Genomic DNA, 15,258 nt, shown 5'->3' with positions numbered 1-15,258 from the left:
AGTCAGAGGAATAGTGGGAAATGGAGAGAAGAGAGAGAGGAGGGAGGGAGGGAGGGAGGGAGATGAATAGTGGGAGATGGAGAGAAGAGAGAGAGGAGGGAGGGAGATGAATAGTGGGAGATGGAGAGAAGAGAGAGAGGAGGGAGGGAGGGAGATGAATAGTGGAGATGGAGGAAAGAGAGAGGAGGGAGGGAGGGAGATGAAGAGAGAGAGGAGGGAGCTAGGGAGGGAGATGAATAGTGGGAAATGGAGAGAAGAGGGAGGGGGGAGGAGTCAGATGAATAGTGGGAGAGTGGAGGGAGGGAGGGAGTGGGGGAGTCAGATGAATAGTGGGAGATGGAGGGAGGGAGTGGGGGAGTCAGATGAATAGTGGGAGGTGGAGGGAGGGGAGGGAGGTAGGGAGGAGATGAATAGTGGAGATGGAGGGAGGGAGGGAGGGAGATGAATAGTGGGAGATGGAGGAGGGAGTGGGGGGAGTCAGATGAATAGTGGGAGGTGGAGGGAGGGAGTCAGATGAATAGTGGGAGATGGAGGGAGGGAGTGGGGGAGTCAGATGAATAGTGGGAGGTGGAGAAGGGGAGGGAGGGAGTGGCAGAGTCAGATGAATAGTGGGAGGTGGAGAAGGGAGGGAGGGGAGTGGGGGAGTCAGATGAATAGTGGGAGGTGGAGAAGGGAGGGAGGGAGTGGGGGAGTCAGATGAATAGTGGGAGGTGGAGAAGGGAGGGAGGGAGTGGGGGAGTCAGATGAATAGTGGGAGATGGAGGGAGGAAGTCAGATTCATAGTGGAAGATGGAGAGAAAAAGTGAGAGGAGGGTACATTGAGGGAAGGACAGAAAATGAGATTTTGAGAAACGCTCAGCAATTTTCCTTCTTCATTGTTAATACAGAGCTCACATACAGCAGACAAAAGTCAAATTTCAGGTATATGTCTGAGTGATTGACTACTGTGGACCACTATAGCACTGCCTGTACTCTGTGTAGAACGCACTATTTTTACTCCCCTGTCTCCGTGGTGGATCTGGCAGACTTTTAGAGTATGTGAGATGGAGCACAGTGGGATGCTTGTACTATACGCCATGACAACAGTCCCTGTGTCCCTCGCATGAGGCCCCCTCTTGTACTAAGGGATTGGAGTGGAAGGCTGGGTCGGGTCGGTACCTTATGTCCACTGGACAGGAGAGCGGCGTGGCCCACTTCTACGAGGTTTTCAATTGCAGGACAGGTACCGGTAGGCCGTTAGAAGGATGTGTGAGTGGGTTGTTTCCGTTGGTGGAGTGTACCAGTTTGCTCTCCATTAGCCTCAACAGCAGTGATGGGAAAAAAACAGAGCACTATTTGTTGTGTTCCCTCTCCTACTCTACAGCTCTTTCTCTCTCTTTCTTCCCTTACCTTCTCTTCGCTTCTTTTTTTCCTGCGTAGGTCTCTCTCTCCTCTCTCTCTCTCTCTCTCTCCTCTTCTCTCTCTCTCTCTCTCTCCCTCTCTCTCTCTCTCTCCCTCTCTCTCTCTCCCTCTCTCTCTCTCTCTCCCTCTCTCTCTCCCTCTCCATCTCTCCCTCTCCCTCTCCTTCCCCCTGACTTCTTGTCTTTAGCACACCCTGTCTCTCATTTCCTCTCACTCTGTTTCCTTCCTGATTAAGCCATTCATTAATGAGTGCAGGTTATGGTTCACAGACTCACAGCCCCAGCCGCCTACATCCAGTTTGACCTCTCTGTGTTGTACATGTCAGGATGCTCTATGATTGTATGAATCTCCAAAAGATTCCTGAGACCCTGTCTGTCTTTAGTCACAGTTATGTCTCACTACACTACACTACACTACACTACACTACACTTTTGATGTAACCTTTATTTAACTAGGCAAGTCAGTTAAGGACATAATTCTTATTTACAATGACAGCCTACCCCGGTCAAACGGACCAAGCTGAGCCAATTGTGCGCCACCCTATGGGACTCCCAATCATGGCCCAGTTGTGATACAGCCTGGAATCGACCCAGGGTCTGTAGTGACACCTCTAGCATTACGATGTAGTGCCTTAGACCGCTGCGCCATTCTGGAGCACTACACTACACTACAACACACTACACCACACCACACCTTGCCTGCCTGAGGGGTAGCTAGCTAGTGCTGTTAATGTTGAACTGCCACCCATGAAGCTGTACTCTCTCATTATCTCGCTAATTTTTTAATGCGCCGAGTTATGGATTTAATCGTTGTCTTACTGCTGTTTGTACTCACTTCAGACTGCATTTGAATATCAGTAAGAAGCTCCTCAAAGCACTTAGCTTCATGTGTTTCGGGTGTTCTCACAGGATTCCCTTTCAGCTACGTTGTGGCCTGTCCATAAATTAGCTGTTAGAAATTTGCAATGGGACTTTTCATTCTGGTTATTATGTTATTTACTGTGCTGTAGCAGTTACATGTTCCAGCTGCTAGAAGGGGAATACCCATTTGGCATAAGGCATAACCCCCCCCCCCCCATCCCCCTCCCCTACTGGAACTCAAGACTCCTTCTCTCCCAATTCATTGTGAATAGCAGCCCAACTCAAGTGGTTCCCCAGGATGGATGGTGATCAGGAAGTGTATGGGCTTAGCCATGTGGTGGACCATGTCTCCAGTCGAGACGTGAATGTTTTTTTCCTGTTGAGATGCCAAGCCAAGAGACAGACAGGGGGTTCCCTTAAGACTGGTAGTTGAGTTATCACTGTGGTGAAAACATGGCTCTACATTTCCTATAACAGACAGATTGACACGATGAATGACAGGTTGAATAAATGTACTTAAATATATTTAATCGCAACACCATAAAGCTTGACATAACCTCCCTCTCTCCCTCTCCCTTTCCCTCTCTCTCCCTCTCTCCCTCTCCCTTTCCCTCTCTCTCCCTCTCTCCCTCTCCCTTTCTCTCCTCCCTCTCCTCTCCCCTCTCCCTCCCTCTCTCTCCCTCTCTCTCCCTCTCTCTCTCTCCCTCTCTCTCTCTCCCTCTCTCTCCCTCTCTCCCCCTCCCTCTCCCTTTCTCTCTCTCCCTTTCTCTCCCTCTCTCTCCCTCTCCCTTTCTCATCCCCTCTCCCTTTCTCTCTCTCTCGCCCTCTCCCTTTCTCTCTCTCTCTCTCCCTCTCGCCTTTCTCTCTCCCCCTCCCTCTCCCTTTCTCTCTCTCCCTTTCTCTCCCTCTCTCCCTCCTCTCCCTTTCCTCTCCCTCTCTCTCCCTCTCCCTTTCTCTCTCTCTCTCCCTATCTCTCCCTCTCTCTCCCTCTCCCTTTCTCTCTCTCTCTCCCTCTCTCCCCCCTCCCTCTCCCTTTCTCTCTCTCCCTTTCTCTCCCTCTCTCTCCCTCTCCCTTTCTCTCCCTCTCTCTCCCTCTCTCTCCCTCTCCCTTTCCCTCTCTCTCCCTCTCTCCCTCTCCCTTTCCCTCTCTCTCCCTCTCTCCCTCTCCCTTTCTCTCCCTCCCTCTCTCTCCCTCTCCCTCCCTCTCTCTCCCTCTCTCTCCCTCTCTCTCTCTCCCTCTCTCTCTCTCCCTCTCTCTCCCTCTCTCCCCTCCCTCTCCCTTTCTCTCTCTCTCTCCCTCTCTCCCTCTCCCTTTCTCTCTCTCCCTTTCTCTCCCTCTCTCTCCCTCTCCCTTTCTCTCCCTCTCTCTCCCTCTCTCTCCCTCTCCCTTTCTCTCTCTCTCCCTCTCTCCCCCCTCTCTCTCCCTCTCTCCCCTCTCTCTCCCTCTCCCTTTCTCTCCCTCTCTCTCCCTCTCTCTCTCTCCCTCTCCCTCTCTCTCTCTCCCTCTCTCTCCCTCTCTCCCCCTCCCTCTCCCTTTCTCTCTCTCCCTTTCTCTCCCTCTCTCTCCCTCTCCCTTTCTCTCCCTCTCCCTTTCTCTCTCTCTCGCCCCTCTCCCTTTCTCTCTCTCTCCCTCTCCCTTTCTCTCTCCCCCTCCCTCTCCCTTTCTCTCTCTCCCTTTCTCTCCCTCTCTCTCCCTCTCCCTTTCTCTCCCTCTCTCTCCCTCTCCCTTTCTCTCCCTTTCTCTCTCTCTCTCCCTATCTCTCCCTCTCTCTCCCTCTCCCTTTCTCTCTCTCTCTCCCTCTCTCCCCCCTCCCTCTCCCTTTCTCTCTCTCCCTTTCTCTCCCTTTCTCTCCCTCTCCCTTTCTCTCTCTCTCTCTCCCTCTCTCTCCCTCTCTCTCCCTCTCTCTCCCTCTCTCCCTCTCTCTCCCTCTCTCCCTCTCCCTCTCCCCCTCCCTCTCCCTCTCTCCCTCTCTCTCCCTCTCTCCCTCTCTCCCTCTCCCTCTCCCTCTCTCCCTCTCCTCTCTCTCTCATTTTGTCTTCAGGAAAGCCTGATGTCTTCATTCAACTGGACCTTGAGGCAGAATTCCATTTCACTCATCTAATCATGACCTTCAAGGTGAGATACACCACGGAGCACTGTGAAATGTATGCATCATATGGAAATGCTCTGTGTCTTCATCAAATGTGTCTACACACATCTCATTCCTCTCCTGTCACACAGACATTTCGCCCAGCAGCCATGGTGATTGAGCGATCGGCAGATTTTGGACGTAACTGGCAGGTGTACCGCTACTTTGCCTACGACTGTGCCTCGGTCTTCCCCGGGATATCCAAAGGTCCCCTGCGCAAGGTGGATGATGTCACCTGTGAGTCCCGCTACTCTGACATCGAGCCATCCACAGAGGGAGAGGTGAGTCTGATTGGCTAGAGATATAGAGAATCACTATTACCAGTGTTCTATAGTAATATAAGGATACTGTAATATATGCCATTTAGTAGACGCCTTTATTCAAAGCGACTTAGTCATGGGTCATGTTGTGTATAGGTGACCCCAGGAATCGAACCCACAATCCTGGCCTTACAAGCACCATTCTCTACCAACTGAGCCTTACAGGACATACAGTATATATTAATATATCCATAAATGTAGATGTCATTCAACCACCTGTCGTGTCCCTCATCTTCCTCCAGGCCATCTACAGAGTTTTGGACCCTGCCATCCACATTGAGGACCCCTACAGCCCCAACATTCAGAGTAAGAGACCGTCAGCAGTCACTACAACTGGCAACCGCTTACTCCATGTAAAGCCAAATTCACATGGACGGTATGAAGAGCCCTGGTGTGAACCTACAGGAGGGTAGCTCTCCAGGAACAGGGTTGAAGAGCCCTGGTGTGAACCTACAGGAGGGTAGCTCTCCAGGAACAGGGTTGAAGAGCCCTGGTGTGAACCTACAGGAGGGTAGCTCTCCAGGAACAGGGTTGAAGAGCCCTGGTGTGAACCTATAGGAGGGTAGCTCTCCAGGAACAGGGTTGAAGAGCCCTGGTGTGAACCTACAGGAGGGTAGCTCTCCAGGAACAGGGTTGAAGAGCCCTGGCCTACATGATACAGCAACTGCCACCTTGTCATATGCTAATATCAATAAGCCATGCTCATACAATCCCTAAACATAATGGGCCATGACGGGCTGCTCTGCTCTCTGATCTGAGGTCTGACGCCTTGTCTACTATGGGAAAGTAGAGGAATGTAAAAACAGCTGCTGTCTCTCCCCCACACAAGCTGTCCCTTATGTTTCGACTGGCTTCACTGTTTTCTCAGGAACAAGAGCAGCCTTTCCTAAGTAGTGCCAGGGGAGGTTCTGTTCTTACGAGTCTTAATGAAACCAAGGTACAGGTTGACCCTGACCCTTTAACTGGTTATGGATCTACGTTGTCCAGACGGACACAGTCTGAATGAGTAGCGAGCGCACTGCCAAGATCATTAATAATCTACACTTGTTTAATAAGGGAACTTGAGTTGAAGTCACTCATTAGCTCTCCCTTATGGTACATATTTATGGTAACTCTTTGGCGATATCGGCGTTAACTCCAGTTTGAGAGAGAGAGAGAGAGAGAGAGAGAGAGAGAGAGAGAGAGAGAGAGAGAGAGAGAGAGAGAGAGAGAGAGAGAGAGAGAGAGAGAGAGAGAGAGAGAGAGAGAGAGAGAGAGAGAGAGAGAGAGAGAGAGAGAGAGAGAGAGAGAGAGAGAGAGAGAGAGAGAGAGAGAGAGAGAGAGAGAGAGAGAGAGAGAGAGAGAGAGAGAGAGAGAGAGAGAGAGAGAGAGAGAGAGAGAGAGAGAGAGAGAGAGAGAGAGAGAGAGAGAGAGAGAGAGAGAGAGAGATTTTTAGAGCGTTCAGTGATTTAAAGTGCTGAAACCTGATGTGTTCCCTCTGTAATGGAAACGGTGGGATCTGCTAGCGTGCCACAGAATATCAACACGAACGGAGGATGTCTTAAAGGAGAGAAGGGCGATATGAAGCCTGACTGTCAGGACTGGTATACGGTTACAGAATGCCTATGGTTTCGTATGAGCACTTTCCCACGCAGAGATCCTCCACGGCAAGATAGCTTAAAGAGGATCGAGGTAATCCTGTCAGGGATGTTGGGGGAGCTTTGGGCAGAAGGTACATTAGTATGTTAATAATAACAGTGAAATGACTTTAGTAGTGGCCTGACTGATATTCATAAGAGTTGGACATGGCTCATTGTGGTGCTGGCAAAAGCCTGATATTCCACAAAGCCCTGTGGAACTGATTGAAGGGAGTGGTGTTTTGCCTGTCAAGGTCCAGAGAACAGACCTCTTCTGTGTGTGAGAAAGGATACGCTCAGATAGGCCAGGAGCACTGATAGGAGCAATGGATTTGAGGCTGCCCCTCTCACCTCTCTCTCGTTTTCACTGTAGTTGAATGTAACATAGTAACTCTCTCTCTGTGTGTTCTTCTTTTACTTTTGTTAATGAAACAGTAACTTTTGAAACTGTATGGTAGTCAAATAGAGGGAGGTAATGGAAGTAACCACACAGAGAATACTAAAAATGTATTTCGTCAGAGTATAGTGAAGGTAGTGTCAAAAGCATGAGCATGAGAGAATGAGTAAACATTGTGACTTTAGACGCTAAACAGCTACCTTGACCCCTTTTCAAAAAACAAAAACTTGACCGGTATGGCACCTCGATCTACTTTTCTGATATTCAAATCTGATATCAGAACAGCAATAGCTACTCCCGATTATTCCCCCCACCTCCCACAGACACAGACACCATCAACACCTTCAACCATACAGTTCTCAAACCAACCAGTCCAACTTCACCTCGTTTTATCCCTCCATTCATTAGGTCTTCCATGCCTGTATCATTCATTTATTTATCTATCCATTTATTTATCTATCTAGTCATAACTTTATTTGAACAGTTTTATCCTTTGGTGTTGGTCTTTTATTAAGATGTGATTATGAAGTTAATGTATGGTTGAAGGAAGTTGTTATTTATTTTTAGCTTCACCAATGTATTCTGTCCTGCATTGCTTCCTGTTTGGGGTTTTAGGCTGGGTTTCTGTACAGCACTTTGAGATATCAGCTGATGTACGAAGGGCTATATAAATACATTTGATTTGATTTGATTTGTATTGTTACAGCTTACTGTGGTATTCTAGTATGAGACTGTATACAAGTGTAGTAGGCTAGTCTGACTGTAATTATTTGTGATTAAATATGTGTTCTAACTGCCTAACACTCCAGGGTAGCCTAGTGGTTCGAGCTGTTGGACTAGTAACCGGAAGGTTACAAGGTTCAAACCCCTGAGCTGACAAGGTACAAATCTGTCGTTCTGCCCCTGAACAGGCAGTTAACCCACTGTTCCTAGGCCGTCATTGAAAATAAGAATTGGTTCTTAACTGACTTGCCTAGTTCAATAAAGGTAAAATAAAAAAATTAAGAAGGTTGATAGTGTAGTCTATCAAAGGAATTAGACCAATTAGTTTTTACTACATTTTAACATGGACTATATTAACTTCTTGGCTTAAATAAAAAAAATAAACGTCTTCCACTACCACATAAATACTTGTAAAGAGTTAAAGCAAGTCCCACCAATTTTTATTCATGGGAAATGCCCGTCTAGTTTGTGTTTAAACGCTGAGTTGAAGTGGAGCGAGAAGGAGAGAGAGAGGTGAAATATCTGTCGATGTACCCCTGGGCAAGGCACTTAACCTAAATTTGCTCGAGGGGCGCCGTACTGCTAACCCTGTAACACAACACATTTGACTGACCTTATCCGGTGTACTGTATGTGACAAAACATTATTTAAAAAACATCCATAACCAGGCACTGAAACATTCCCTGTAACACTTAGAAACTGACGCTCAGGGCTCATAATTGATGGTGTAATTGATGGTTTTACCGGGAGCCTTTCCTTTGACTTTGAAGGATAGGAATTAGGATGTTCATACAACTTGCTGTCTACTTTCTGTCTGTCTGTCTGTCTGTCTGTCTGTCTGTCTGTCTGTCTGTCTGTCTGTCTGTCTGTCTGTCTGTCTGTCTGTCTGTCTGTCTGTCTGTCTGTCTGTCTGTCTGTCTGTCTGTCTGTCTGTCTGTCTGTCTGTCTGTCTGTCTGTCTGTCTGTCTGTCTGTCTGTCTGTCTGTCTGTCTTTGCCTGTCTGTCTGTCTGTCTCACCCTCTTCCTCTCTTCTCCTCCTCTGCCTGCATCGTGTAGATCAGCTGAAGATCACTAACCTGCGTGTGAACTTCACCAAGCTGCACACCCTGGGTGACAACCTGCTGGACTCCCGCGTGGAGATCAAAGAGAAGTACTACTACGCCATGTATGAGCTGATCGTCCGCGGCAACTGCTTCTGCTATGGCCACGCCTCCGAGTGTGCCCCCATCGATGGGATCAAGGATGAGGAGGGCATGGTGAGTAAGTGAAGGAACACAGCACTGCCCCCGTGCTGTATGGAGGAAGAACTACCCTATAAAGATTGCTGTTGTCTGAAAACAGAGGTAACTATGCAAAGGGAGTTAGAATGGGAGGATTTGTTTAGGATCCTCTGGGACTAATTCAGTCTCTCTGTCGCTCAGGTCCATGGGAGGTGTGTGTTTAGAATCCTCTGGGACTAATTCAGTCTCTCTGTCTCTCAGGTCTATGGGAGGTGTGTGTTAAGGATCCTCTGGGACTAATTCAGCCTCTCTGTCTCTCAGGTCCATGGGAGGTGTGTGTTTAGAATCCTCTGGGACTAATTCAGCCTCTCTGTCTCTCAGGTCCATGGGAGGTGTGTGTTTAGGATCCTCTGGGACTAATTCAGTCTCTCTGTCGCTCAGGTCCATGGGAGGTGTGTGTTTAGGATCATCTGGGACTAATTCAGCCTCTCTGTCTCTCAGGTCCATGGGAGGTGTGTGTTTAGGATCCTCTGGGACTAATTCAGTCTCTCTGTCTCTCAGGTCCATGGGAGGTGTGTGTTTAGGGTCCTCTGGGACTAATTCAGCCTCTCTGTCTCTCAGGTCCATGGGAGGTGTGTGTTTAGGATCCTCTGGGACTAATTCAGCCTCTCTGTCTCTCAGGTCCATGGGAGGTGTGTGTTTAGGATCCTCTGGGACTAATTCAGCCTCTCTGTCTCTCAGGTCCATGGGAGGTGTGTGTGTAAGCACAACACCAAGGGTTTGAACTGTGAGCTGTGTGACGACTTCCATAACGACGTGCCCTGGAGACCGGCTGAGGGACGCAACACCAACGCCTGCAAGAGTGAGTGGTGGTGGAGCACACCATGAGAAGGAACATCTCTAATCTGTCACACATCACTGGATATTATAATGAGCACACCATGAGAAGAAACATCTCTAATCTGTCACACATCACTGGATATTATAATGAGCACACCATGAGAAGGAACATCTCTAATCTGTCACACATCACTGGATATTATAATGAGCACACCATGAGAAGGAACATCTCTAATCTGTCACACATCACTGGATATTATAATGAGCACACCATGAGAAGGAACATCTCTAATCTGTCACACATCACTGAATATTATAATGAGCACACCAGTCAAAAGTCATAACCAAAGGAATGATACTCCAATCTGCATTACCATAACAAGAAACATGACATTTCTTATTCATCTCCTACTCATCCGTTACTCATCACACAGCAGCAGTCAAAATCCAATAGAATGAGATTGTAATCAAATCTTAATTTCATGTTTCAATATCTGTTCTTTTGTCTCAACCCAGAATGCAACTGTAATGGTCACTCCAACCAGTGTCACTTTGACATGGCGGTGTACCTGTCCACGGGCAATGCCAACGGTGGCGTCTGTGACGATTGTCTCCACAACACCATGGGACGCACTTGTGAGATGTGTAAACCCTTCTATTACCTGAACCCCAGCAGGGACATCAGAGACCCAGGAGTCTGTAGTGGTGAGTAGAGGGGGTCTGGAATCAAATACATCAGAGAACCAGGAGTCTGTAGTGGTGAGTAGAGGGGGTCTGGAATAAAATACATCAGAGACCCAGGAGTCTGTAGTGGTGAGTAGAGGGGGTCTGGAATCAAATACATCAGAGACCCAGGAGTCTGTAGTGGTGAGTAGAGGGGGTCTGGAATCAAATACATCAGAGACCCAGGAGTCTGTAGTGGTGAGTAGAGGGGGTCTGGAATAAAATACATCAGAGACCCAGGAGTCTGTAGTGGTGAGTAGAGGGGGTCTGGAATCAAATACATCAGAGACCCAGGAGTCTGTAGTGGTGAGTAGAGGGGGTCTGGAATCAAATACATCAGAGACCCAGGAGTCTGTAGTGGTGCGTAGAGGGGGTCGACTGATCGCGTCTCTGGCCTGGGACATAGGATCTGTGTGTCTATTTCTTACATTATCAGACTGTGTATGAGTGATGATATGAAGGTTATTTTCTCTTTGAAACCCTGCCATCACTTTATGTCCAGGAGATTTTGCGTTTCCATGTTTTCTCGGTAGTGTATGTTTGTGTCCGTGATGGTTATTAAAGCTGAGATCTGCAGGTGAGACGGAGCAACTGGTCACCCGCAGGCGCATTTGTTATTGTTTTTATTTTGTTTACAAAAGGAGGAGAGCAGCATCAAGCATCTTGGTACAAAGAACATATTCTGTTTATAAGAGAAGAGCAGTGTCAAGCATCTTGGTACAAAGAACATATTCTGTTTATAAGAGAAGAGGAGGAGTGTCAAGCATCTTGGTACAAAGAACATATTCTGTTTATAAGAGAAGAGCAGTGTCAAGCATCTTGGTACAAAGAACATATTCTGTTTATAAGAGAAGAGGAGGAGTGTCAAGCATCTTGGTACAAAGAACATATTCTGTTTATAAGAGAAGAGCAGTGTCAAGCATCTTGGTACAAAGAACATATTCTGTTTATAAGAGAAGAGCAGTGTCAAGCATCTTGGTACAAAGAACATATTCTGTTTATAAGAGAAGGAGAGGAGTGTCAAGCATCTTGGTACAAAAACATCATAGTACATATTCTACTGTTCTATTGTGCTTGCGATGATGTCAGAGGGGAAAAAGCATTGGTGGTTGTTGTCATGACACTCCTGTGACGATCTGAAGGATCAGGTTACAGGGGGGTCCGCTCTACAGCGTGCTCTCTCTCCTAGCGGGGGAGAGCGGGAAGTCGGCTGTTTAATAGGCAGTCATAAAATACTATGCGTAGTGTTTGGGATTGGAATGTAAACAGTGGAACACAGAGACCCTTGGACGACAAAAAGTTTGAATAATGAAACAATATTTCTATTTTTGAGAACGTGGGAATGGTCCGTGGATATTTAAGGGACAGTCATGTAGAGTGTGTTTCATTTGGTGATCTCATGAAGGACAAGAAACACACATAACTGTATCTCTTAAAGTGTACATTTACCAGCTGTCAGGGTCACATATAAATATTGTGAAACGTATGTGATTCAACAAGAAACTATTTGTGAAAATATGTAATGTGATGTTAACTTTCTATAGATTTTCAAATAAAGTTTAACTAGTCAGTGGCCACACCCCCATGATCCCAGACATAACATTAGGTGTCATAGAACCTCCTCTTCTTCCACAGAGTATAAAACCCACTTCCTACTAAATGTACATTAAGTCAGAGAACGCCGGGACGGAGTCCCCATGTTGGAATGGTTACAATTCTATCAGCCATTACAACAGAAAATATGGAGCTGTCGCTACACATTGAAATGGTTAAGAACTACAACTCTGGAGGCCCAGGAGACCAGACAGCGTGTAGTTTTGGCTACACAGCTGGAAATGCTTAAGAACTACAACTCTGGAGGCCCAGGAGACCAGACAGCGTGTAGTTTTGGCTACACAGCTGGAAATGCTTAAGAACTACAACTCTGGAGGCCCAGGAGACCAGACAGCGTGTAGTTTTGGCTACACAGCTGGAAATGCTTAAGAACTACAACTCTGGAGGCCCAGGAGACCAGACAGCGTGTAGTTTTGGCTACACAGCTGGAAATGGTTAAGAACTACAACTTTGAAGGCCCAGGAGACCAGACAGCGTGTAGTTTTGGCTACACAGCTGGAAATGGTTCAGCTCTGAGACTATCGATCACTACAGAATAAGAGCAAGTCCTAAACGTGTAGTTACTGGTCTACAGCTGGAAATTCCGTGAGTCTAGTACAAGAATACCAACAACCGTGGAAGCATCTATTCTATGCAACGACGATCTGTAGGCCTGACGTATCCATGACAACAGACACTATCCAGAGCCGGGGAGAAAGCTACGACCACAAAGGACATTGTGACTCCTAGGGAAGTTAACCAGAGACTCTCTGATATGAGTTGACTCTCCAGCAGACGACCGGCGATTCCAACAGAGAAGACAACAACGACATACGGACGTAAATATAAACACGTTGCAATTAGTCTCGAATGAGCGGCCGTTCATGTGCAAAGGACTAGCATTTAAATGAATAGAATTACCCACTGTGTGAAGTGAATCCATTTTGTCTTTCCCACTTTTCTCAGTCCCTTTCTTCTTTCCTTTGTCCACCAAGCCTTAATTTTGTGATATAGGCATTTTTTCTTTGTATCATGTCGTAACCCAAATATCTACTGTTTGTTTGTTTAAGTATTTCTGTGATTATTTAGTTATTTAGTAAATAAATAAATATTTAAGCCAATTTGTATTTCGCTGACTCATCATTTAGGCTAGGGTTCATGCAGATATCCAAGGGTTTGCTACGTTCAGTAACGAGAACCAATGAGGTAATAGTAATTCATTAATAAGCGACAGTTTTCATAACATATGAAAATATCTGAAGAGTCGATTCGGAAAATAGAGACTCTATACATTTTTCCTGTGGTGCCGCGACTTCCTAGTTAAATTAAAGTTCACATTATTAATTTAATCACGTAATAATAATTACACGTAGAGAATTGATTTGATGAAATAACAGCCTTCACATTTAATAATACGACATTGTTTTGAAGTAACGTCTTTGTTGTAATATCGCAAATGGACGTGTCAGTTTCATCGCTACGGATTCCAGCTTTAAGTTTGGTGTTAACAGGATGTTTGTTGTCTTCATCCTGCAAGCCTGTGACTGTGATCCTGATGGTTCCCTGAACGGGGGCATCTGTGACGGGCATGATGAGCCGTCCCTGGGCATGGTCGCTGGGCAGTGCCGCTGCAAGGACCATGTGGAGGGACCTCGCTGTGACAAATGCAAGTCTGGCTTCTTCGGCCTGAGTGCAGACCATCCTCTTGGCTGCCAAGGTGAGCGGAGAGGAGTAAGAGTATAGTCATGATTCAGTCTAACAAATTGGACTTATTGAAGTACAAATTACCCTCATTTTGTGTGGTCTTTATGTTCGAGATTTTTTTTGCAATCTTTTCTTCAAAAGGTTTAGTTTCGTCAGTGCTATGAATAAACCTATGTATCATATTTTGTAGATATTTCTGTTCCCCTGTGCCCCCATAACTCCTGCTCTCCCCCCTCAGCCTGCCCCATAACTCCTGCTCTCCCCCCTCAGCCTGCCCCATAACTCCTGCTCTCCCCCAGGGGTACGGTGTCAGAGAGACCACCGTGTGACCCTGTGAGCGGGGACTGTTTCTGCCCCATAACTCCTGCTCTCCCTCCTCAGCCTGCCAGTGTGACCCCAGGGGTACGGTGTCAGAGAGACCACAGTGTGACCCTGTTAGCGGGGACTGTTTCTGCAAGCGCCAGGTCACCGGACGCAGCTGTGGCCAATGTCTGGTAAGAGTCCATGAGAGCCTCCCTCTTCTAACCTTAACACTCACTCTCTCTTCTCTTCCTCTCTCATTCTCACACTCTCTCTCTTCTCTTCCTCTCTCATTATCACACTCTCTTCTCTTCCTCTCTCATTCTTCCTCACTCTCTTCTCTTCCTCTCTCATTCTTACTCTCTCTTCTCTTCCTCTCTCATTCTTCCCCTCTCTCTTCTCTTCTTCTCTCATTCTCTCCCTCTCTCCTCTTCCTCTCTCATTCTTCCTCTCTCTCTCTTCTCTTCCTCTCTCATTCTTCCTCTCTCTCTCTTCTCTTCCTCTCTCATTCTCACACTCTCTCTCTTCTCTTCTTCTCTCATTCTCACTCTCTCTTCTCTTCCTCTCTCATTCTTACTCTCTCTCTCTTCTCTTCCTCTCTCATTCTTCCTCTCTCTCTCCTCTTCCTCTCTCATTCTTCCCCTCTCTCTTCTCTTCTTCTCTCATTCTCTCCCTCTCTCCTCTTCCTCTCTCATTCTTCCTCTCTCTCTCTTCTCTTCCTCTCTCATTCTCACTCTCTCTTCTCTTCCTCTCTCATTCTCACCCTCTCTCTCTTCTCTTCCTCTCTCATTCTTCCTCTCTCTTCTCTTCTTCTCTCATTCTCACTCTCTCTTCTCTTCCTCTCTCATTCTTACTCTCTCTCTCTTCTCTTCCTCTCTCATTCTTCCTCTCTCTCTCCTCTTCCTCTCTCATTCTTCCTCTCTCTCTCTTCTCTTCCTCTCTCATTCTCACTCTCTCTTCTCTTCCTCTCTCATTCTTCCCCTCTCTCTTCTCTTCTTCTCTCATTCTCACTCTCTCTTCTCTTCCTCTCTCATTCTTACCCTCTCTCTCTCCTCTTCCTCTCTCATTCTTACCCTCTCTCTCTCCTCTTCCTCTCTCATTCTTACCCTCTCTCTCTCTCTCCTCTTCCTCTCTCATTCTTACCCTCTCTTCTCTTCCTCTCTCATTCTTCCTCTCTCTCTTCTCTTCCTCTCTCATTCTCACACTCTCTCTTCTCTTCCTCTCTCATTCTTATACTCTCTCTCTCTCTCTCTCTCTCTCTCTCTCTCTCTCTCTCTCTCTCTCTCTCTCTCTCTCTCTCGCTCTTTCTCACATACACCTTCCAGAATTCATAGGTGTTTCTGAGTGATTCACATCCCCCTGTCACTCACCTAACTTCCTTGCCATGCCAGTAACAGTACCCAGGAACGTCTAAATTTAGCCCAGGGATGTC

At 47.0% G+C, this 15,258-nt stretch overlaps 1 protein-coding gene across 2 annotated transcripts in view; it reads left to right on the top strand.

Moving 5' to 3' along the window:
• Positions 1-15,258, top strand: part of LOC109869092 (laminin subunit beta-2-like) — an 81,436-nt gene that overhangs the window by 42,504 nt on the left and 23,674 nt on the right. For both annotated transcript variants that reach the window (XM_031803918.1, XM_031803917.1), the window contains exons 5-12: positions 4,304-4,377; positions 4,483-4,671; positions 4,953-5,016; positions 8,503-8,702; positions 9,408-9,528; positions 10,023-10,211; positions 13,360-13,539; positions 13,908-14,020. In XM_031803918.1, the coding sequence (XP_031659778.1) occupies positions 4,304-4,377; positions 4,483-4,671; positions 4,953-5,016; positions 8,503-8,702; positions 9,408-9,528; positions 10,023-10,211; positions 13,360-13,539; positions 13,908-14,020 (1,130 nt within the window). The remainder of the gene's footprint in view (positions 1-4,303; positions 4,378-4,482; positions 4,672-4,952; positions 5,017-8,502; positions 8,703-9,407; positions 9,529-10,022; positions 10,212-13,359; positions 13,540-13,907; positions 14,021-15,258) is intronic.

The sequence above is a fragment of the Oncorhynchus kisutch genome, linkage group LG24 (assembly GCF_002021735.2).
Source record: "Oncorhynchus kisutch isolate 150728-3 linkage group LG24, Okis_V2, whole genome shotgun sequence".
Taxonomy (NCBI): domain Eukaryota; kingdom Metazoa; phylum Chordata; class Actinopteri; order Salmoniformes; family Salmonidae; genus Oncorhynchus; species Oncorhynchus kisutch.
This window is presented reverse-complemented; position numbering and strand designations above follow the sequence as displayed.